General features: G+C 44.9%; 1 protein-coding gene across 2 annotated transcripts in view; it reads left to right on the plus strand.

The window, feature by feature from the left end:
- The first annotated feature begins 2,892 nt into the window (after nt 1-2,892).
- The window catches only part of Kcng3 (potassium voltage-gated channel modifier subfamily G member 3), a 69,707-nt gene continuing 47,584 nt past the window's right edge, over nt 2,893-25,015 (plus strand). The window contains exon 1 of one of the 2 annotated variants that reach the window (XM_063229301.1): nt 2,893-3,848. In XM_063229301.1, the coding sequence (XP_063085371.1) occupies nt 3,184-3,848 (665 nt within the window). In that variant the 5' untranslated portion in view covers nt 2,893-3,183. The remainder of the gene's footprint in view (nt 3,849-25,015) is intronic. The other variant, XM_063229307.1, reaches the window with a different exon arrangement.

Here is a 25,015-nt window from a genome sequence, read left to right on the forward strand (position 1 = left end):
GGTGGATTTGCAGGATTCAGAGGTAGGAAAGAGCTAGACTGCAAAGAGACAGGCGTAAAGCGTGTCAATGGAGGTGCGGAAGATGAAACTGCCTACAGTGTGCAACTAGAAGACCTGGTTCTAGCCTTGTCCCTGCCATGCTGCTTCTGCTAGGGACTCTTACTTGCTAGCCACATCTCTGAAGCTTTGTTCTTCCTCCCTAAAATGGATATGGATTTAGGATAAATAGATAGACAGATGGATATACAGATATCTCTATACATATTTTATACCAGGAATAGAACCCAGAGCCTTCACTCTGAACAACAGCCCCAGGCCCTCCTTTTAAAATTTTATATTTTCAGACAGACAGGGTCCTGCTAGTTGGATACATTGGGGCTAAAACTTGTGACCCTTCTGCCTCAGTCTCCCAGAGTGCTGAGGCTACAGGCATACACCATCACGATCCATTGTGGGTTGATAAACTGAGAACCTCTAGGTTCTTTTAAATTCTTAGAATTCTGCCAGGTGCCTTTAAATTTTAATATTCTAAAGATTTGCATATGAAGACCCTATCATCCTGAATCTAAGAGAGAATGTAGATGCAATAATTCTTAACACAATCTTCTCAAAATACAAAGGAATAGAATTATTTTTTAGAATGCTCTCTAAACGCGATTGTATTGACAGAAGTCAATCATTTCTACATCTTCCTGTATTCTTTGCTTAAGAAAATGATTTGGGTATTGCTGCTGCAGCAGTGGTTGATGATATTAAAATCAAATAAGACCTTTTTAAACAAATGAAATGATTTAAACATATCTAAAATTTTTTATGAAAATATACTTAGGAGTCACAAATTGCATTGTCATCAAATTAATTTGTTTTCTAAGCTCGAATGTAATTTAAAATGAGATGTTTCTTCAACTGCTTCAGTCAACAGACTGTAAAGGGATTTTGGATAGAGAACATAGGAAATAAATATAGTAATGCTTTAGCAAACAACCAACACAACAGTTCTTCTCACTTCGGTTGTTTTTAAGCTTCTAGAATGTATTTTTAACAGCTTCCTGATGAATTGATTCTTGCCAGCATGAATCCAGGCTCATCTCTGTGTCCTGTAACAAATCAATTAGCAAGACCTACTAAGTTCTTGGTCTGTTTCTCATAATGGAACTTCCTTTTTCTACTGACTAGGTGGGGTTTCCATTCCCATTTAGCAGGAGTGGCCTTTTCTTTGGAAAACTCACAAGTCTGCAAGTTGTGGCGGCTGGCGCATGGCTGTATTCCAGCACTCGGGAGGTTGAGGCAGATTGCTTTGAGTTCATGTCCAGTCTCATTACAAAGGGAGTTCAAGGCCAGTCTGAACTGCATAGTGAAACCCTGTCTCAACACCAGAAAACAGAAGAAAGAATAACCTACGGGGCAAAAGCATCTCCCTGAAATAAAGCTTTCTTCAAGCCATTTGTTAGGAAGGCTTCAGAGAGCCCACTGCTTACAGGATGACACTTACCTCGTTCAGCCAGGAAAGCATATTCACTTTTTTTTTTTTTTTTAAAACACAGACTTTAATCCTCCACAGCTGAGATGCTACTATTTGGAATCCTTTGCTCGTTCCCTCTGCCAACTCATGGCCATCACCTCCTTCCATTTGCTCCAGGATGTTTTTCTTGTTAGCTCTTTTACAGATAAGTCTTGCTTTTTAGCTTTTAATCACATTAAGTGCTTTTGAGATAAATTATTCAAATCTAGGGATGAACAACTCCAGAGATTTCCATTCTTTAGGAACCACCCAGAGTGACTTGTCACAGACAGCCCTCCAATTTTTAGGCGTCTGCCTTTTCACTAAGGCAGCCACACTGGAACCAAAGCAAATAATTCTTTATGGTGACCTCTAGCGGGCACGGAACAATCCTACAAAATTATGGAAAGTGGAGGGCCACGTAAAACCCTTCCCAGGAACCAGCCGGGTTATTCAGTGCTCAGATGACCGCACCCACCCCACCCTTCTAATTATTTCTCCCAGAATCTGCTTTGCATGAAACGTAGCTTGCCCTCGCAACTCACCTGTTTGGCTTCTGTTTTGCTGGGCTGCCGGGGTCGGGTGTCTGAATGGCCGGTGGAGGATCAGCATGATTCCTGTCCAGCGGACCCTCTGCCTGCGCAAGGGGCAGCGCGCCGAGTGCTCGGGCCAGCTCTGCACGCTTAGCCGGCCGGCGCAGCAGCCGAGCTGGGGGCGCACCGCGGGGACCGAAGATGCGGACTAAGGCAACAAGAAATTCTGTTTTTATCAGTGAAAAGACAATTCGCCCCAGACTTTCACCCCAGTCCACGGGGGGCGTCACAGAGGGCCCGGGGAAGCGGGATTGCAGGACGGGTACATGGCACGAGGGTAGCCCAGCGCGGGGAGAGGAGCGAAGTCGGCAGGAGAAGCAGCGGCTAGCAGCCTCTGCTCTGAGAAGTCCTTCGGGGTGCCTCAGATGCCCAGCGGGGTTCCGGATAGTCTGAGATAGACCCCGCACCCCAGCCCTCACCGCAGCACCCCGCCTTACCCTCCCTCCCGTCACCTCCCTTCGGAGGCTGTTAAAAGGGCCCTTGCGGGGCTGCCCCAGCCATCTCGATGGCCGGGGCGGGACGCGCCAGCAGGCATCCCTGCTCCGAGGACCCCTCCTGGCCGCTGCGAGCGGGAGCGCCGCGGGAGGCCAGCGTCACGCGGCGGGGAGCCCGAGGTCCAGGGTGGGGCGCCGGGGAATCCCAGCCCGAGCGAGCCCGGGCGCTGGCGGGCGCGGGCGGGCGGGCGGCGCGCGGAGGGAGGCGAGCGCGCGGAGCGGCGGGCGGCGAGGGGGAGGCCAGCGAGGGAGGCCCCGCCCCCGCCCCGAGCCGCTCCTCGCGCCGCCGAGCCCGCTCACTTCGCCTCTCGCCTCTGGACGGCGGCGGGGCGACTGCCCGAGCTGCAGCCTCTCGGCGCCCGCGCCCCTCAGGCTGTCGGCGGCGCGGAGGAGAGCGCACGCCGGTCTTGGAGGGGGGATCCCCGGTGAGGGGGGCAGCGGCGCGGACCCACCTTCGCTCCCGGCCCGCGGGGCGTAGCGCTGGCGCCAGGGGAGACTCCGGGGCCGCCCGCAGGTCCGGCCGCGCCGAGGCGACAGCAGCGGAGCCCGGGGGAGGGCGGCCCCGACGGCGCGCGGGGCCCCGGGGCGGCCAGCCATGACCTTCGGGCGCAGCAGGGCGGCCTCGGTGGTGCTGAACGTGGGCGGCGCCCGGTACTCGCTGTCCCGGGAGCTGCTGAAGGACTTCCCGCTGCGCCGCGTGAGCCGGCTGCACGGCTGCCGCTCAGAGCGCGACGTACTGGAGGTGTGCGACGACTACGACCGCGAGCGCAACGAGTACTTCTTCGACCGGCACTCGGAGGCCTTCGGCTTCATCCTGCTCTACGTGCGCGGCCACGGCAAGCTGCGCTTCGCGCCGCGGATGTGCGAGCTCTCCTTCTACAACGAGATGATCTACTGGGGCCTGGAGGGCGCGCACCTCGAGTACTGCTGCCAGCGCCGCCTCGACGACCGCATGTCCGACACCTACACCTTCTATTCGGCCGAGGATCCAGGCCCGCGGCCGCGCGAGGGAGCGCGACCCGCTGGGCCCGAGGCGGCGCACTCCCGCCGCTGGCTGGAACGCATGCGGCGGACCTTCGAGGAGCCCACATCGTCGCTGGCCGCGCAGATCCTGGCCAGTGTGTCGGTGGTGTTCGTGATCGTGTCCATGGTGGTGCTGTGCGCGAGCACGCTGCCCGACTGGCGCACCGCGGCTGCAGACAACCGCAGCCTGGATGACCGGAGCAGGTACTCCGCCGGCCCTGGGAGGGAGCCCTCCGGGTAGGACGCAACGCTTCTCTGCCCGTGTGTCCGTCCCGTCCGTGCGTGCGTCCTGTCTCCGTCCTGTCTGCTACGCACTAAGGGACGCCGGTCCCACTTACACTCCTGTTTATACCCCCAGGTCTGATCCACCCCTTAGCTATGCATCATCCTGAGAGACAGACATCCCCGGGCCAGGGGAGGGGTGCCTGGACATGGCAGATACAGACCTTCCCATCTTAGTGTTTTACTTCTGAGCTAATAGTAACCTGCTAAGTAGATTTCTCTAAACTTTTATTCTATTAGTGTGCAAACATTTAATCTGAGTTGAGACCACTTTGAAATATTTGCCAATTTCTTGTGTTTGGGAAGATGAAGTGTTATTTTGGTGGAATGTGGCCCACTGCCCGTATGTTCTCTACACTCTGCCCGGCATGATGTGTGCTGTGATGGATTTCCTGTATTACAGAGGAGGCTTTTTTTGGAGACAGGGTTTCATAGTTTAGTGCAGGTTGGCCTCGAACTTGTGGTTAGCTTCCTGCCTCAGTCTCCCAAGTGCTGGGATCAAAGGCGTGCACCACCACGCACGGCAAGGGGAGGCTAATTTAATGTTGGACTCTAGATAAATGGATGCATGTTCTCTTTTCTCCTTTCTTTTCCCTCTCAAAAAGTGGAGTTAGCAAAGCTCCTGCTCACCCTTGTGGTACCAGAAATCCACACTGTGACTTAGTGGGGAAATTGCCCTGGGAGGAAAGTGTCAAAGTTACCCTGGATCCAGAAAGAGAATTTGAGTAGTTTTTCTTTCCTCATTACTAAGATAAGAGAATATTTCAATCTTCCTAAGATCATGCTTACCTCGTAATGGTGATAACACTTCTCTGTTTTTAGTGCAAGTGAGTTTATTTTGCATATTTGGTGGGAGGAATAAGCAGACTAAAGTTGGACTTTCAAGGGAGACAGCCATTTTGGGCACAAAAACCAAACTGTGTATTCTGTTTTTACCTTTGTTTGATAACTGTTTTAAGATTTCTCCTCCATTCACTTTCTGTTTTACTTTTTTCTCCACTCACTTTTTAAATTCAAGGTTATGCCCTGTGATCTTTTCCTGATGAGCCTAGGTGTGTTAGCAGTGATGCCGTTTTCTTGATAATGCAATGACTTCTATGTAATATTCTTCCTGTGGGGAGTAAAGATTTCTGTATAAATCTAAGAAGTAAATAAAGTTGTCTAGTATCATAGAATATTACTGATATGCCATCTTGCTACGAAATCCAAGATGCATGCCTTGAAAAAAATCAAGAAACTCATTTTGTTTAGGGTATTGGGTTCTGTTTTCAATTTGGAGATTAGAATTGCCTGGTACTCCAACAATACGATGGAATTAACTTAAGGTACATAAACATGTAAGTGCCCTTACTTTTTTTTTTTTTAAGGTCACTGGGAAATGAGCTATAAATGACTGACCTTGAAATGATTCACTGGTAACTCAAGAATGACAAGGTTAGTGAAGATTTGAGCTACATTAACAAAGGAAACAGGAGAATTCAGTTATTAGAACAGATATTATGGCAGTTGGCTAAGCCAACTATATAAGCAAAAAGAATTGAAATACATGACTGCTGATTTTTTGAGGAAGGGAGGGAGTATTGAGAGAAGTGGAAGGCAGCCTGGAAATCATTAATGTAAAACATTTGGAAAGAAATGAGAGAGATGAATAATAATTTCAGGGAGAGAGACTAGAAAGGAGGAGAGGCAGAGATGGAAAGGAAGGAGACCGAGAGGAAGACTCAGTAGTGCTTGGTTTGTGTGTATGTGTTTCATATATGTGTATAATTATTCAAGTCAGAACTGTTTCCTAGATACCCAGATATTTCAGGCAAATGTGTGTTTTTCTTGGCTTAATGGCCCAGTTTTACGCTTTGCTTTGTGAAATCAGGTATATGAAAGCCAGTATCTGGAATCCCAAGTAGATAAGTTTAAGCGTAGCTGGGCTACAGAGGATGCTGCACACTGCTGACAGCTCCTTCTGTCATCGCCTTCGACAGAGATGTCATCTCTCCAACCCTGCCGACTTGGCTTTTGCTTCTTTTTTCTTTATTATTTTATCTTATTTTTTTGTGGTGCTGTGTCAAATCCATGGTGTTGTGTAGGTTAGGCAAATGCTGTACTGCTGAGCCACATCTCCAACCTGAAACTAGTCCTTATAAAGCATCTCTCTGGTCTTTTGACTATATTTGGGATCTGCCAAAAGCCTGAACTCCTTTCTTAAGCTCAATGTGCTGTTCTTGATTTATCCCATCATAATTTGCAAGCATCTTTTGAGGGAGTACTGGATTCAATGCACTGTTGATTTTCCAAATAGTGTAACTTGTTTGAAAGATCGAGGACTTAGAGGCACCGTAGATGTCTTGAGAGTTAAATGGTTCTGAGTAAGTGGAGTGGGCAAGATGGAAAGAAGCCATCACTGGACACTGGCAAGGGCTGTCTTTTATATGGGCTGGTGTCTGCAACCTGCACAACCATGTACACCACACCTGGGAACAACAGGAAGACCTTTCCAGGTACAAGGAAATGGTATGGGTGGGCATGGGCACTGGCATGAAATGTCTGTGTTCTGTTTAGGTGGTGGGCATCCAGGGATGGCGTGAGAGGTAACAGCAAAATGAAGGTAAATAATTGATTTTGTGGGAAGTGCTTGGACTTGGGGTGAGTGGTTTGTGCGTACAGAGTATGAATGTGGTGTGTACTGCGAATTGGTGATGGAGAAGATTGGAAACCACGGAGAACAATTTGGAGAGCTTCGCTGAGGAGGTCATCAGAATTTGGGCTGTTTTGTGTCGTGAGGATGGAGGATAAATGGTAGCTCTGGGACCTGCTAAGAGGAACCACAATTTCTGGAGCTGCAGAAAGAGACAGGCGTTGGGAGATTTTTTAGTGGACCTCCATAAGCTTGGAGTCCTTGCTCTGCCACCCACAGGCTCCATTTGTCCAGGCTGGCCCATTCACTTGCTCCGGAGCCAAGCAGTGTGCCCATCGGCAGTCTCCAGTCTGCTGAAATTGGATCGTCAAGCCCGACCCAGGTTCCGTTTCTCTTTTGAGGCCTTTATTCTCCTAGAAGATGGGATGTTTCCCCCTGAACTTGTTGAGGGGCTGCTTGTTCACCCTGCTTCTTGGGCATCCTCCCAGCATGGTAGTAATTTTCACATATAAACATGTCGTAGGCTCCTAGGCTACATTAGATGAAAAGCCCTCGAGGGTGGGTGAACTCTTACACTGCTTATTATCCCAGTATCCTTCAGAAAAAAAAATTTGGCATAATATATGTATTTTTATATTATATATCAAAATACACCCTCTTCGAAATATCCTCTGTTGCATCGTTTGAAGAGCTGTTTGGAGTAAGGTTTATGAGCTTCTGATGCCAGAACTCTTGGTTGAAGCAGATGGGGTGCTGTACTAGAGTAAGAAAAGTCTATTATATCAAGAAACAATTATTTTGAAGCACTGTACTTACTTTACAAAACGAATAAAGTGTTGCTTCTTTTTGCTAATCTCAGAAAATGCTGTTAAAAATTTTGTTTGGAAGAAATCTTGTTACAAGCATGCACCACTATGCTCAGCTCTTAGGATGTCTTTAAAACCAAAGTTTAAAAACTTTTTTTATGGGGACTGGGGATTTAGCTCAGCAACATAAGCGCCTGCCTTGTAAGCAGGCAGTCATGAGTTCGATCCCTGGTACCGATTAAAAAAAAAAAAAAAAACGAAAAAGACAAAAAAAAAACCATTAAAAACTTTATGAGACTGTGCCTTTTAAGTTGATTTTTTGATGGTTAATAATCACGTAAATAATAGTGCAAAATCCAAAAGCTATGAAATAAGCCTTCTACCATTCTCCAGCCTTTTCCCTGGATGTAACCAAAGTTCCTAGTATATTGTGTGCTTTTTAAGAGGCATTATATGACCTATAAGCATTTGATAGATATTTTTTAAAAGCACTGTGTGATGCACACTGTCTTGAAACTTGCTTCTTCTTCTTTTTTTTTTTTTTTTTTTTTTTTGTCTTTTTCGTTTTTATCGGTAACAGGGATTGAACTCACAACTGCCTGCTTACAAGGCAGGTGCTTATGCCGCTGAGCTAAACCCCCAGCCCCGAAACTTGTTTCTTAACTAACCCACATGTCAAGGAAATCATTCCCTATGTGTCTTCAAACAGCTGCCCAATTCTTTTATGCAGCTGAATAGTATTCTGTTGTATAACTGTCGCGTAATTGCTGGATATTTGTATTGTTTCTTTTTTTTTTTTTTTTTTTTTTTTGTGTGTGTATTGTTTCTTGTCTGCAGAAAATGCTGCACATTATTTTTCCATAGAATACCTTCCTGAAAAATCATTGGGTCACAGAACATGTTCATTTGTAATTTATTATTTATTTTTTGGTACTGGGGATTGAACTCATGACCTGGTGCTTGCCAGGCAGGCGCTTATGCTGCTGAGCTAAATCTCTGGCCCCTCCTTTGTGATTTCTATAGATAATTCTAAACTCCATTCCAAAAGGATTGTGCAATTTATATTCCCACCCACAATGTACAAAAGAGCATCTTTTTTTCCCCTTCCTTTTCTTTCTTTCTTTTTTTTTTTTTTTTTTTTTTGCAGTACCAGGGATTGAACTCACGACCTCGTGCTTGTCAGGCAGGTGCTTATGCCACTGAAGTAAATCCCAGGCCCCTATCCTATAGTATTTCTTCATACTTGGTAAAATATTTGATCTTTACTGTACTGAAAGGTGAAAATGATACCTAGTATAGTTTAAATTCCTTTTATTTTGCCTATTTTTAAAAGTTGGTTTTGCTTTATTTCCAATAAACGTATGCATCTTTGCAAACATTGAGAAGTTGTTCATCTTAATTTTGGGAGGGTGTTGTTTGGAACACAGAGTCTTTGTACTCAGCTGCATTCCCAGCCCTTTTTAATTTTTTATTCTAATTTTGGGGACAGGGTCTCACTAAATGGCCCAGGCTTGTCTTGAATTTGCTATCCTGCTGCCTCAGCTTCCCAGAGTGCTGGGATGATAGGCATGTGCCTCCATGCCTGGTGACTTTAAGTTGAAGATTAAGAAAAAGTTAGTTCTTTATTCATTATGTGTGTTGAAAATACTTTCTCAGTTTAGGACTCCATTAAAAGATAGCCACAGTTGCGTAGAACATGGTAGCTTTACTTGCATTTTAAAAAACATTTTGCTAAATTGCCTAGGCTTGTCTTGAACTTCCAAAGTGGATTAGATTGCAGGCATGCACAGCCACACCTGTTTAATTCCTATTGTGATTAGAGAACAATTATCAGTTGCAGTCATTTATTACCTGTTGAATTCCCATGATTGTGCTGGGCACTTTCCCAGGCATCATAGGTACACTGGTGGGTTAGGTGGGTCTCTTGGTCTTCTGGAGTCATCAGGTAGTGATGATAGTGGTATGGGGAGATAAAACACAGCAAGCAAAAATTTAGGAGTGTCAGATTCTATAAGGTGACATAGTTTGAGTCCCAAATGTGAGAAGAGAGTCCTTTTTGGTAAGATGGAGGTAAGGATATGCTGGGCAGAGGGAATATAAAATGTGAAGGCTTGAGACAGCACTGGGCTTGCCTTGTCTGTAGAGTACAAAGAAAAGACCATAGGGCTAGAGTGTGTGTTAAGGCAGGAATGTGGGAGGGGAAATTGGAGGAAGCTGGGTGTGGGAGGCTGAGGCAGGAGTATCTCAAGTGTAAGTTTAGTCTGGGCAATATAGTGAGACCTCTCTCAAAAAACAAACAAAAAATCAAAACAAAAACTTACCTACCATCGTCTACTGGTTAGAGAAAGGGACTGACGTAGCAGCCAGAGTACATGGGCCATGGTCTGGCGAAAGTGGAGGTGGTGAGCAGTGCCCGGATTCCAGTCAGATGTGGATTGTTATGATGGTTCAGCCACCAAATTGTATTAGCTTCCGACATTGACAAAAGACCCAAGAGACTGCTTTAAAGGAGGACAGGTGTATCCTGGCTCAGGGTTTCAGGGGTCTCAGTCCATGATCGCTGGCTCTTGCTTTGGACCTTAGTGAGTAGAGCCCCCTGGTGGGGAGAATGTAGTGCAGCAAAACTGCTCACCTCATGGTGGCCAGAAAGGGGGTGACCCCACATGTCCCTGTGTCCTCTTCAAGGGCACACCCTCCATGATCACATTTCCTTCTCTAGGAGGCCCCTCTCTCTCCCCATAGTGCTGCAAGCTGGGAATAGTCCCTTGCCCTAAGGGCCTTCAGGGGATCCTGGGTACCGCAGTGTAGCGCAGGACTAGAAAGGTGTGTGAGATCCCGAGGGACGCTTTGGCGCCCTCTGACGTGGCTGCTTTGGCTCACATGTTGTTCTCTTCTGCAGGATCTGTGTCCCACTTTGGGGTTGGGGTGAGGAGGAGGCCCTGGAAGAGGGACCCCTCACTGCCCAAAAGCTGCAGTGTTTTCTTTAGTGTCCCGCGGCAACCACGTCACTCTGAGGTCTGTCCTGGGGGTTAAAGATCTTAAGTAAACACATTCTGGCTCTCCTGGGAAATAACAATTTCAGTAGTTAATCTTAGAATGGTGATGTTTTTAACGTTTTATCTGATTGATAAGGCCAACCATCAACTCCCCAGGCAGTTTGTCTTCCTGTAACATCTGATGATTATTCTGACACCGCCAAGATAAACGTTGTTTTTGGCACTTGGGCACATGGATAAGTCATCCTGAAAATTACCAAGTGTTTTGCTGCTTATTTCATAAAAAGATGCTCTTTGCTAGTTGCCTTTGAAAACTTCTGCCTTTTAAAAGACAGGCCAGATAGAAAGTAGTTACCCCTTTTATTGCCTGGTTCATTTTGCCTCTTCACTTCTGTCCCTGCAGACAGTAGCGCGGAAGTGTTCCCTTTTGAGTTTTTAATCTCTAGCATGTGCAACCTTGTGATAATTTTGATCTGTTCTTTAGAAATTGTTTCTAAAAGTTGCTTTGTGTGGGGATTTTGATCTTTAATTTGTATTACTCTGTGATGTGGTGACAATTTGAGCAAGTTTTTAAATCTTGAAATGAATGTCTTCCCTCTCTCCTGGAAGGCTTTCACTATGTTTTGGCCTCCAACTTGTGTTTCTTCCTTCCTGCCTCTCAGATAGCTGGGGTTGTAGATGTGTGCCACTGTGCCTGGTTTGCTTAAATTTCTTGTAATGTTATTTTTAGGCTTGAAGAAAATTTAAATAATCGGAATGAAATGCCAGGTGATGGAAATTTAAAAATTAATCGTATGATTTCTATAGCCTTTTCATTTAATGTTACATAAATCCAATAGATCTGAAAGTGTTACAAATGACAAGCAAAATGTGAAACTGAAGACGAAAGTCTCAGTGCTTTTACACTGCAGATAAGGTGGTTATTTTCAGAAGTTGGTAATTAATAGATCTCTGATAAGATTGAACATAACCCAGAACCTCAGTTAAAGCTAGTCTTTCACAGTGGAAGAATGTGTGTGGGGTTTTTGAATCTACTGCCAGTTTTAAAATTCTATAGAAACTTTGTTTCATTGCTGCCTTCTTTCTAACCAAAGTGCTTTTTTATCATCCTTTTGGTAATATTCAGTATTTTTCTTTGTGTTTATTTTTTCATTAAAACTTTGCTTATTCCATTCTTACAAGTTGAGGTTAAAAAAAAAACTTTGCTTATTAAAATGAAAATGTTATAATGTGAAAAATTAATGTGTTTCTCTCTCAATCCCACTACCCAATTTGTGGTATTTTTCCAGAAGTATTACATGTACATATATGGACACACACATGCATACATTTATATGCAATTCTGTATATTGTTATTATTTTGGGGAGATTGAACTCATGACCTTGCACTTGCCGGGGTAGGCGCTTGTGCCGCTGAGTTAAACTCCACCCTCCCAGCCCAGAATTCTGTATATTATTTAGGTAGACATTTTCTCATTAAAATATATAACTGGGATCACCCTCTAATCTTACTTAGCAATTTACCTTTTTTTTGTTTTGTTTTGATAGTCCTGGGCATTGAACCCAGGGCCTCATGCATGTGAGGCAAGTACTGTGTTATTGAGCTATATCCCCAGCCCCTTTAAATTTTACTTTGGAGAAGAGTTTGACCAAGTTGTCCAGGTTGACCTTGAACTTGCCATTTTCTGGCCTCAACTCTAGGATCACAGATGGGCATCACTGTGCTCTGCTAGCAGTTTGTCTTTATCCCTTAATGGACCATCTTGGAACTTTCCATATTAGTTTCTATATTTTCATTCATTTTTGTTGCTGTTTTTCAAGACAAGGTCTCGCTATGTATACAGTTCTGGCTGACCTTGAAATCATACTTAGTCCAGGCAGGCCTTGAACTCACAGAAGGAACACACACACACACACACACACTCACACTCACACACATACATACTGAGATTGGGCTATGTGTGTGCTTCTCTGGCCTCCGTCTCCTGCGCAGCTGGGCTGTAGCTGTGTGGTTATACAGCTGCCCAACATTTATTGAACATTTGATCTTTGTTAGTCACTTGTTAAGGTTTCATGTGGGTTTTGAAATCCATGTCCCATTAAAGCTGTATGAAGTAGTAGTGGTTTTGGGGTTTTTTTTCCTCCTAAGTTCTAGAACTGAATCAAGGGCCCACAATTCTGTATATTATTTAAGTAGATATTTCTCTTTAAAATATATGAGCTGGGCATGGTGACTCATGCCTGTAATCCTAGCACTCGGGAGGCTGAGGCAGGAGGATTGTTGTGAGTTCAAGACCAGCTTGGGCTACAAAGTGAGCTCAAGGCCAGCCTGAACTGCATAGAGACCCTGTCTCAAAAAGACCAAAAAAAAAAAAAGTATATTTTATATATATATATATATATATATATATATATGTATATATATATAAAACTGGGATGAACCTCTAATCTTATTTAGTAATTTGCCTTTTTTTGTTTGTTTATTTTGATAGTTCTGGGGATTGAACCCAAGGCCTCATGCATGTTAAGCACTGAGCTACAACCCTACCCACTTTTAATTTTTTTTTGGTACCAGGGATCGAACTCACAACCTAATGCTTGCCAGACAGGCACTTATGCTGCTGAGCTAAATCCCCAGCTTAAAATTTCTTTTATTCTGAGACATGGTCTTGCTAAGTTGGTGAATTGCCCAGACATGCCTTGAACTTGTGATATTCTTTCCTCCGCCTCTCAGAGTCCTGGAATTGTAAGCGTGTGGCACCACATCGGGTGATTTTATCCTCATGGTGTTAGGGTAACCAGTGTGTCCAAACTTAACATAAGTGGAGAAACGTTGCCTGGGGTTCTGAGTCCCATCTCTTTCTCCTGTTCTGCCAACAAATGGTATGCCTTGAGTTTTTAAGGATATGAACAGTGGTGCAGCACAAATATATTTATATCTCTTTAAAAAGTGGTGTGATTTTATATGTAGGCTAAATTCCAAAGTGGAAAAAAATAGCTGAGTTAAAAGGATCGTGCTTTAACATTTTTTTATACAGCGCTGGAGATGTAACTCAATGGTGCAGTGCTCCCCTAGTGTAAAACGAGGCCCTGGATTCAATCCTCAGTACTAAAAGAATGGTAGAGAGTTGGATCCTTCCAGTGGCTAAAAAGGGACTCTGGCACTTTGACCAAGCAGAGGAACCAAGCAAAGAAACATATTGATAAATGGTGTGTTCGAATTCATTCATTCATGAGCTGGTAGACTCCACTGGAGTGTTTGGAATAGTTGCATGCAGTTAAATGACCATCTTTGTGAGTAACATGGACTCTTTGGGTTTGATTTCCTGGCAAAGGGAACTGTGTCATTGAGGCAGTGGTTACATAATCGGACTTTCTTAGTTCATAGCAAAAGGAAAAGGCTGTGGTGGGAAGAACCAGGGTTGAGTCAGGAGACGTGTGTGTGCGTGCGCATGGTGTGTGTGCCACTGATGAGTTGGTTCACTGTGTCTCTCTGGGCTGCTGCTCTCTTTGGGTAAGTCGGGATGTGCCACAGAAGGGATCATTGAGGGAACAAAGACCAAACTCTTAGCCGGAAGCTAAACTTCTTTAGCTTTATCTTTCTCTGTGTTCCTTTCCTTCTTGTTTAGCATCCCTGGAGTTTGCTTGTGTGTCTTAGCTCACTTTTAGACTGGAGAACAGAAATTCTATGTTTTACAACACATAGTTTGCATCTGGGTAGGCACTCTATATATTTTAAATGTGATGTATGTCAAAAAACATGTAAATACACAGTGAGGCCTCGATGGTAGAACTCAATTCATTTCAAATCTGAGTTCAAACACCAAATAATTTGAGAACTGAATATATTTCTCCTAAGAAATAATGAGGAACCAAATGATTGGTTCTGAGGCCCAAAAATTACATTTATAAATCCATTTTTTCCAGAACTTGAACGAAATTTGCAGTGATTTATTTCTTGACTTCCTGTTATGGTTTGATAACTAGTGGTCAACTTAATGCCAGCTGGATTACATCAACATGCGTTGAGAGAAGATGCTCCACCTGAGGAGGGCTGCCAGGATACATAGGGGAGAAGAGAGGTGTTGAGAGAGGGATTGAGGCGTTATGGAGGCATTGTTAGTTTTCCTATAAGTTGCTGTCTGAGCTGTTGGTTCTCCTGGAGAAGCTTTGGTCTTCACATCGAGCATTGCTTCCTGGCTCCGGAGGGGAAGACATGTGCTGCCTGGTCTCCAGGGTGAATTCGTCACACTGCTTCCTGGCAGGTACTCCACTGTGCTTGTCGCCGGAGGAGCTCGGGGCCTCCATGTCGCTGAGGACAGCTGTGGTTCCTTTCAGGACAGCCTCGCTCTTTGTTGTGAGTATGACTTCTCGGCTCCAGTGTAGAACCCTCATCCCACTAGCACAGCTCCTTCATCCTGCTCGCATAGACTTTCTGGCTTCCACCGCTGACCCTTGGGTCTTCCCGGCACGAATCCGTAAAAGAGACTGGCATGAGTCCTTCTTGTGGGCTCTAGACTTCCAGTTGGACTCGTGGAGGCGTTGTTCTGAGCTCTGGTTTTTTATCTGGACTCATGTGGGACATTGCCATGGGATTTAGGCTCTTGACTAAATAATCTACGTCGTTGGTGTTGCGGATAGATTTCCTGCATTCTCCTGTGTTAACTTCGGTGACCATTATAAAAATATTATAAACTCCATGTCCTGATCTGAATTGTTCTCTGTGTAACAACCCCTGACTACAACACTTCCACTGTGATTTTCAGTTTTCTTCTTAGCTTTACTGCCGGTATCCCTAACTTTCTTTGGAGTCTGGTTATGATATTTTACACCAGAAAGCACCTTCCATAAAAACACAATGATGGATGTGTCAGTACACTGACATGATTACATAAGCACTGGCTCTAGGTGAGGGCCCTTAGACTGAAGTTCCCTTTATGTTCTGACTAGGTTTTTTCAAGTCAGTTTTCAGCTGGCTGCTGACCAAAGTTATGAACACTGGACAGATAGATTTTTTTTGAAATTTTGTTGTTCGAGCAATGGAAAGTTTGAGCTTGGAGCCGTTTGACAAGTAAGGTATCACTGTAATGGTGTTTTCAGTTTTGATAGAAGTGTGGATGTTGATAAATTGTGTACAACCTATGAGCAGATTTTTAGACATCATTATTATTGTTATTTTTTTGTCTTACTATGTAGTTCAGGCTGTCCTTGAGTTCACTTTGTAGTGCAGTCTGGTCTTGAACTTACAATGATCCCCCTGCCTCAGTCTCCCTAGTGCTGGGATTACAGGCGTGTGTCACCACACCCAGCTAAATTTTTAGACTTTAAAGCAGTGATTTCTGTGGCAGGAATGGGCCTGCACTTGAACCCAGGCCCATAGGCTGAGTTTTGTACTAAATTTTTTTTTTTTAGTTTTGTGCTATTTACTACAGTGCAAGCATAGTGACGATACTAAATGTTGAAATGAAAATCGAAAGCAGCAGCTTGGTTGGGCGTGGGGTGCAGTCCTGTGATCCCAGCACTCCGCAGGCTGAGGCAGAATGAGTGCTATGCATTCCGGGCCAGCTTGAACTACTCAGCAAGACCCTGCCTCAAAACAAAACAAAACAAAACTTATTTTGTGACTTATGAACATTATATGACAGCCAAACTTTCAGTATCTGTAAATAAATCCTCGAGGGGGCAGAGCCATACTGCTCCTATTACGTGTTGTCCGTGGCAGCTTTCACACTGCTTTGTCCACGTGGAGCAGTTGTAGTGGATGCTCTTGCTTACCAAGCCCACGACATCCTCCATCTGGCTCCTTTAGGAAGTTGCCGAGTCCTGGTCTGCTCCATCCCATCCAGCTGTGTGCCTCCATCCAGGGGTGGGTTTAGAAGTAGGGCTGGCAGTGGAACCTACCTGGGGCGGCTGGGAGGGTTGACGGCTGATTGTTTTCTTGACAGCCGGATGCCACAGGCTGCCCTTGGGTCCTGCTGAGCCTCCCCTCGCCCCCACCTTGCCCCCTAATCAGAACCTAGTGTTGAGTCATAGTAATTGCTGAAGGAGCCAGTGCTCCTTTATTTATGCTTGTGGTTGGTGTGGGAAATTGAATATATATAAGCGAGGAACTAGCTTAGTAATTTCAAATTTGCCTGACTCCCATTTATCACACGCTTCTCTGTTGACATTCATGTCTGATTCTACTTAGAGGACACCAGGATTCGCTGCTCCCAGCTGGTTGTGAGCTGCAGTAAGTCATCCTCGTGTAAGTAGAGACTTTGGCTCAGCCATCTGCTGTGCTGAATTGGTCAGTGCTGGGGTGGGAGGGGCACTGAAGCTGAGCCCGGGCGGGGCTGCCTGTGATCCCAGCACTGGGAGGTTGAGGCCGGAGGATTGCTGCAAGTTTGAGGCCAGCCTGGACTAAATAGTGAGGTGAGTTCAAAGCCAGCCCAAACTGCACAGTGAAACCTTGTCTCAAAAAACCCAAAAAACTGAAAAAAACAAAACAAAACAAAACCCCAAACTGACATTGAGGGGCTGGGTTTAACTCAGTAGCACAACACCTGCCTGGCAAGTGTGAAGTCCTGAGTTCAATTCCCTGTTCCAAAATAAGTAGATGAATAAATAAATAACCAAAAAACAAACAAAACCCTGGCATTGAGGAGACAGATGCTGTTAAATCAAGGGCCGCCGCTCTAGTAACCCTTAGAAGTTGATGATTTTGTGTGAAATAGAGTAGAAAGTACACATAGGAGGAAGTGGATTGTATTAGTAATAGTTTATTCAGTTGGCCTTGCAGCACAATCAAGGCAGAGTCTTGCCTTCAGTGCTTCCCTTGTAGGGAGAGGAAGGGTGAGGGCCCTGGACATTGACCAAGTGCACAGTGGCATGGGTACCACTGTGTAAGTAGTGGCACGCCTCACTGTCACAGACACTCAGTTTATTTGTTTATTTATATTTCTTTGGTACTGGGGATTGAACTCATGACCTTGTGCTTGCCAGGCAGGTGCTTATGCTGCTGAGCTAAACCCCCCAGCCCCAGACACTCAATTTAAAAAAGATTCATATAAGTATGCCCCTGACAAAGCAATAAAATCATTAATTTTCCTTTATTTTTTGTTTTGTTTTTTGGTACCCAGTATCAAACTCATAGGCTCACGCTTGCCAGGCAGGCGCTTAAGCCGTTGAGCTAAATTCTCAACCTTACAATCATTAATTTTTATTACACCGTGATTCTTAGTTTTTTTGTTTATTTGTCTTTTTGGAATAGGGTTTCACCTCGCAGTTCAGACTGGTCATGAACTCACTTTGTAGCCCAGGTTGGCCTCAAACTCCCAGCAATCCTCCTGCCTCAGCTCCTGAGCACTGGGATTACAGGTGTGTGCCGCTGGGCTGACCCTTAGTATTTTGTCTATTTATTTCAAAATATTTTATTGTTTTGTTGCAGGCTGATATCAAACCCAGGGCCTAGAGCTGGGGATATAGCTCAGTGGCAAAGTGCCTACCTGGCAAGCACAAGGTCGTGAGTTGCATCCCCAGTAACAAAACAAAACAAAAAAACCCAGGGCCTTGTGTGCGTGAAGTTTATTTTCTAACACGAAGCTACATCCCAGCCTGAGTATGTATTTTTAAATAATCTGTGTGATGAAATGGGAATTCTGTGCATACTAAAATGCTGCGGTTGTCTTAAGGAAAGCGAGAAAGTCTCTTAGTGCTGTTGGCAGAGTTGATGGATTTTTCACTCTACACCACTCACTTTTTATGTTGAAGATGAGTGATATACTAGCTTCATTCAGACTTGAAGACTGAACAGCCATTTTCTCAGAAATGAGCGGGGAAATCTTTCACTTCGGGAAGACAATGGGCAGTAGTTGTTGCTAATGACAACACTGAAGGTTTCAAGTAAAAATTAGAAATTCAGAAAATTCAGATCTTCCACTGGATGCCTTCCCAATACTTAACAGCTTTTCTTTCTTTCTTTCTTTCTTTTTCTGGTCTTTTTGAGACAGGGTCTCAGTATATAATTCGAGCTGGCCTTGAGCTTACTTTGTAGCTCAGGCTGGTCTTGAACATGCTGGGATTCTCCTGCTTCAGCCTCCTGAGTGCTGGGATTACAGGTTAACAGCTTTTCTAATGGAGTTGGTGATGATGTTAAGAAATGTAATTTTTACAGTATAGAGTGAGGACTGGCGGTGTAGTTCAAGGGTGGAGCATGTGCTTAGCATATACCTGGCTTTGAGTGTGAGCCTTGGCATAGCACATACACAGACATCTCAGCATCTGGAAGATCTTCGTAACTCAGTGAATCAGTGTATTCTGAATGACTGGTCCCAGTTGCAAAGTCATGCATGGAAAGCTCCATCCTGAATGTCAAAGGGATCTGTGGGTTTAATGTAATGCTCGGAAAGGTCAGTAATATGCTTTGTTTCTACATTGAGGCTAGCTTTGAGAAAGTATCACTGCTCAGGTTTTGGTATAGTACTTAGAAAAGTATCTACAATTATCTAAAAAAACTATTGAAGTACTTTTCTCAATGGGGCACAATGGTGAATGCCTATAATCTCAGATACCCAAAGACTAACACAGGAGGATCTCAGGTTGGAGGCTGGGTGGACAATTTAGCAAAACACCTTCTCAGAATAAATTAAAAAAAAAAAAAGGTTAGAGGCCATGGATATATAACTCAAAGGCACAGCGCTTACCTGGCAAGCACGAGGTCCTAAGTTCAATTCCTGGTACCCCCTTAAAAAAAGAAGGTTGATGCTAGATATGTGGCATGTGCCTGTAATCCCAGCACTCAGGATCATTGAGAGTTTGAGGTCAGCCTGATTTACATAGTGAGTTTGAAGCAAGCCTGAAGTACTGTACCAAGACCCTGTCTCCAAAAAAAGGCTCAGAACTAGAGTGCTTGAGACCCTGAATTCAACCCATAATACTGGAAAAAAAAAAAAAAGCCAGCTCCTTCTATTGTGTGTATTTCATAACAAACATATTGAGATATGAGAATTCGACTGTTCTTTACTAAGCTCGACATGATTTGCAGAAAGGGAATGCTGTGTACATTTTCTTATTTTTCAGGAGGTTTCCCATTAAGATGTACTTACAGTTAATAGTTTTTTATTTTCAAAGAATAAATACATTTTTTGAAGATAAACGAATTTAATTCCTAGTTTAATCTTTTGTTTTCTTTAGTATTTTGAGACAGGGTCTTGCAACGTAGTTCAGGCTAGCCTTGAACTCACTAATCCAAACTGGCCTCCAATTTAAGGTGATCTTCTTGTCTCAGCCTCATGAATGTTGGGATTATAGACATGAGCCATCATACCTGGCATCCTACTTTATCTTAATGTCTAAATATCACAAATGTGGATAAATACAACCTACATAAAACAAGTTACCCAAGAACAAAAGTTTTTTTCAAATTTTAGAATAAAACAGAATAAAGTCAATCAAAACAAGACAGTGTGACACTTGATTTCAAAACAAGATAATAGGAAATCAGCAGTGATTACCATAATGGCTCTTGTTGTTTTAAAAATAGCTGCCCATACCATCAAACATAGAACAATCAGACAAAACAGAACAGAATAGAACCAGTAAAAACAAAACAATGAACGCAATATAGGACTTCAAAATAAGATATTAGTAAATCCAAAATGGCTACCATAATATATTTTGTTATATTCAGAGTAGCTGCCCATGCCATCAGATACAACAAAATCAAACAAGATAAAACAGAATAAAAACCAACTAAACAATACAATGAGAATGATACAGGATTTTGAAACAAGATAATAGATTAACAATGACCACCATCTTTAGGAGGTGCCGATCCCCCATATATGGTACATCGTGTGTTGCTGTCCTCTGAATAGATGATCAGGCCACTGGCTTTAGGCCTGCAAAATCAGTGAAACACTAAACATTGTAAGCGTTAAGTTGTATTTTACCTCATTAGCTATCATCACAGCCCGTGTTTCTCTGGATCAGCTGGTCACTTACGAGGGTGGGGAGGGGAGAAATGTTAGCTGCTCTTGTCTCCCTGCTCACATGCTGGAAGGGGCTGGCATCTGGCTCTCCCTGTCAGCCCACGCATGGCACCGACTCACAGGAGGTCTTAGCTTCTTGTTGACTTCTTGTTCTTCTTCCCTCATAGTCTTCAAGTGGCCAAGAATGAAATGTTTGAGAAGCACAGTTTTTAAAAATTCCTTTTCTAGCCAGTCATGGTGGCTCATGCCTGTAATCCCGGCACTGGGAGGCTGAGGCAGGAGAGTCGTGAGTTTGAGACCAGCCTGGGCTACAAAGTGAGCTCGAGGCCAGCCTGAACTGCATGGAGAGACCCTGTCTCAAAAAAACAAAACAAAACACGCCCCCCCCCCAACCAAAACAAAGAAATCTCTGTCTTTCTCTCTCTCTTTTGAGACAGGATCTCCTCAGGCTGGCCACAAACTCACTCTATAATCCAGACTGGCTCAAACTTTCAATGATTCTCTTGGCTCAGCCTCTTGATTGGTGGCATTATAGGCATGTGCCATCATGCCTCGATTCATTTTATTTTTTTGTACTTGGGATTGAATCCTGAGCCCCAGGCATGCTAGGCAAGCACTCTTCCACTGAGCTAGATTCCAGCCAAAATATTTTTTGTTTATTGACCGCCTCTGCCATTTGTGAGAAAGTGTCATGTGATGGCAGCAAGGAGGATTGTTGGGGGAGCCTGAGTCTGCAGCACATATGAGAAACCATCTGGAAGCACCTTATTTTATCGAGGCAGCAGCCCACAGCTAGGCTCAACCTCTCTCATCTTCCACCTGTCCAATCCTCATTTGCCCTCTTTCCATTTCTGTTGTTGAATTTGTTTGTGCACTTTTGTTTTGAGACTCAGTATGTAGTTTAGGCTCATCTGAGTTCACTGTGTAGCCCATGTTGGCCTTCAAATCACAGTGATCAACGGAGTGCCCCAACTTCCTGAGTGCTGAGGTTACAGGCAGGCATTACCATGCCTGACTTGAAAGTTATTTGCTGTTCTGGGAATCATACCCAGAATGCCTTACCACAGAGCTTCATCCCCAGACAGTCTACTTCAGAGTTGCCCAGGTGGTAGCTCTAGTTACAGTTTTGTTACTTTTGTTTCTTAGAAATGGTGGGTCATTGTGATGCAGATCGTAAGGACCAATCCCCAGCTGACAGCCATTCTGCTTCTGTACTTCCTGCTTGCTTATCCCACATAAGTGCTAGCTCCCCAGAGCGGGTGCTGGGTATTTTGGGAATGACCCCATCAGTTGCCCATAGATGTAAATAAATCTGTCTCTAAATCTGAGTGTTGTTTCAGTGTTTCTGTTGACTATAGCACCTGGCACGTTGGCTGGGAAGATGGATTGTACTCACCTTTGTGGTCACCGTCATGGCCCTCTCAGACAGAGCAAGGACATCTCCAGATCTCAGTGGGAAGGCATACCCTTGAGATTTCTCGAGTCCCCTTGGTGGTCTGGAGGAGGATTTCTGGCTCCCTACTTGAGTGGCTCACATCAGACTCCAAAGGGAGAAGGATATAGTCTATCTGCCTGCCTGCCTGATTTCAGTATGATCCCTGGGGGAAATCCAATTAGTCTGTCTGTCTGTCAGTGTTGTTCAGCTTGAACAGAAGGGGAGTCTGACCTACTCTCATTAGTTAGGACTGCTCTCAGAGGAAGGGGGTTGGGATGTTTAACCTGAGTGCCTGTTGAATGAATGTGTGAGCGAGTGGAATGTGTGAGCATAAACAATAGGGAGCTCCATCTGTGTACCCCGACTGTGAAGCATCCATTGTGGTGGCTGATTGGGCCCTCACCTGTGGTTCCATGGCCATTGACACATGGCATAATGGAGGCCTTGCATCCTCCTTAGCTAAGTTAGCTAGGCCCCTTGAGGGCACAGCCAGGTGGGCATCTGAATGAATGTTCTCCTTTGGAGGAGCACACACCCTTTGTTTTGCCAGTGTTCAAATAGCACACACATAGGAAGTCAGAGATGGGAACTGGTCAAAACTCTCAGTCCTTGAGTGCAGGAAAAAGGGCTTTTATGGAGTTAAAAATGAAACCAAACCACTCCCTATGTCTCAAAGGAAAAAACAAAAACGAGGCCCCACCTCAGCCAAACCTCTCCTTGCCCTGTTGGGCCTGGATGGATAGGACAAACTGAGCTGTATCAAACTGGGACCTCAAGAGGTCACGGTCATTGCAAAGTTGGGGGCAGACCTATAACTTTCCTGGTAGACAATGGGGCAGAACTCTCTGCCTTCAAAAATCTCCTCTGTCAAAAAGTTACCATCACCAGGGGAGCTGGGCCTCTCGCCTTTTGCCCCTTCTGCTAGGCAAGAGCTTGCAACCTGGGAAAACATCTCACCAAACATGAATTCCTATATAAGTCAGTCCCCAACAGCTTTTGGGCAGAGACCTCCCCTTCAAGTTAGAAGTGACTGTCTCCTCTGCACCAAGCCAGTCAACCTCCCATTTGTTTAACTCCCATTTGTTTCAACTTTGAGTGTTCCCCAGAAGAAAGTGATGCCAGCATCAGTCTGAGACATAATCTCAATCCTGAAATTCTAAAACTCCTCCCAGAGCTATGAGCCAAAGACTCACCTGCAGGCCTGGCCATCAACCATGCCACCTCACCTCAGCCCCTGGTGCTGTCAGATGTTCTGGGAAACAGGCATCCAGCTGCACATCAGCTGATAGACTGTTAGCCACCTTGGCAAGATCACCATGCCTCTGCAGTGCGGCCATGACCTTGCACTCTGTAGTTTGCAGTTCCCAACCCTTCTACCCTTCTTGGACTGCTCCAGCTCACTTGGACTCAGTTGCCACAAGGGTTGGGGAATTTTCCTATCTCTTTCTTTCTTTCTTGGCTTTTTGAGACAGGGTGTCGCTATGCAGTTCAGCCTGGCCTTCAACTCTTTGTAGCCCAGGCTGGCCTGGAACTCGCAGCAGTCCTCCTGCCTCAGCCTCCTGAGTGCTGGGATTACAGATGTGCGCCATCATGCCTGGCTTTCCTACTATTCTTCAGGGAGACTCTGGCAACTGATTTGGCCATAGCAGCTTTTCTTGGAGACGGCGTGTTTCTCTGTTATGTCTAGTTATATTTCCCTAGGACGAGCTGGCTTGCTGTCACAGTCCCTTGAGAAAAGAGTGCTGACTGTAAAACTCCATGCTGGAGCAGCTTCCACCTGCATTAAACAGCGCCTCACACCAAGAGACGCTTTAGACTGTCACACTGCTGAAATATACCTCTCCTGCCTGTAAAGCCAGTTCAGGATCTCTGAGCTGCTGACGCTGCCACAATTTACCTCTTTATATGTTGCCTCAGAGTTCTACCACTCACAACCTGCTGGTACACCTGTCTGCACCAAAAGAATGCCTTTTATTTTTGATTGGCCTCTGTCAGCCAGCCCCTTTGCCTTTATTTTTTGTTTTGTCTTTTTGAGGCAGGGTCTCACTATGCAGTTCAGACCAGCCTTGGGCTTACTTTGTAACCCTGGCTCATCTCCAACTTGCAACGATCCTCCTGCCTCAGTCTCCCGAGTGCTGGGATTATAGGTGTGTACCACCACACTCAGCCCCTCTATGCCTTTAAGTGGAAAGACCCCAGTTCTGGACTCAAAAGTCAGCTGACAGGGACTCAATCTCCTAGAGGTTCAAAAACTTTTTCATCCTCTTTGGAGAAACCCCTACAGCTGACCTCACTAGTTTCTCAGCCCAAAATATCATTCTTCTTCTGATTAGTGACACCTAAGCTGCCTGCTGGAAAGACACAAAAGCTCATTTGCAGCATCTGGTGGAAACTGGTTACAAAAAAGAAACTGCAAGTTTTGGGAAGCTGCTACTGGCTTCTATAGAATCTGGATCCCCGAGTTCACAAAAACATGATGCGCACTCAGACCGTCAGCCCGTGGGAATGCCCAGTGGCCTAGCTGTACAAATACTTGGATCCAGTTGCTAAGGGTTGTCTCCTTCCCCCACATTTACACTCTTAACAGCCACTGTCCTTCTGATCAAGAAAGCTTAAAAGCCTACTTTAGGCCACCACCTAACTGTCCAGGTCTGCATGCTACACTGAACCTAAAAATGGGCCCCCAGCAGATGCTGAGTGCAACCTGTTTACAGGCTGTATTAGAAATGGAGTCTTAATAGGCTAGATGTGCTGTGGTCACCTTGGACAAAGTTATTTTGGCCAAAGCTCTCCTGCTACCTCCTGTTGCTGTTTGGAAACCTGCCACAAAGGATGCCAAACCTGTGTTCTTAAGCCACTCCGGGGACCCAACTAACTGAAACATTAACCCTCCCCACCACCACATGCTCTGCACAGTATGTTCTGCAGGCTCAAGCAGTTGCACGGGCATCTGTACCCCTGCAGCTAGCTCAGACTTCAGTGTCTGTGTCACCGGCCCCTGACCCCTATTTCCATACCTGCACTGAGGAGACCACAGAAGTTTACTGTGTCCTGCTATGAAAAATTATCCCTACCCTTGACCACTGGCAGTGACAACGGGCCTGCATTTGTAGCACAGAATAAAAACTATATACAGCACACAGGCCATAATCTCTAAAAAGCTGAGAAGATAAAACACAACCCTGCAGAAACAGCTTGTAGCTAGCTTCATAAAAGTTTAGCTAAAAGACCAGGTACATGTATAGGCACTCTTACACACATATCACCCCGGTGCACAGTAAC

This window comes from Cavia porcellus, unplaced genomic scaffold, assembly GCF_034190915.1.
Source record: "Cavia porcellus strain 051 isolate PalLab524CR breed Dunkin Hartley unplaced genomic scaffold, mCavPor4.1 scaffold_1, whole genome shotgun sequence".
Taxonomy (NCBI): domain Eukaryota; kingdom Metazoa; phylum Chordata; class Mammalia; order Rodentia; family Caviidae; genus Cavia; species Cavia porcellus.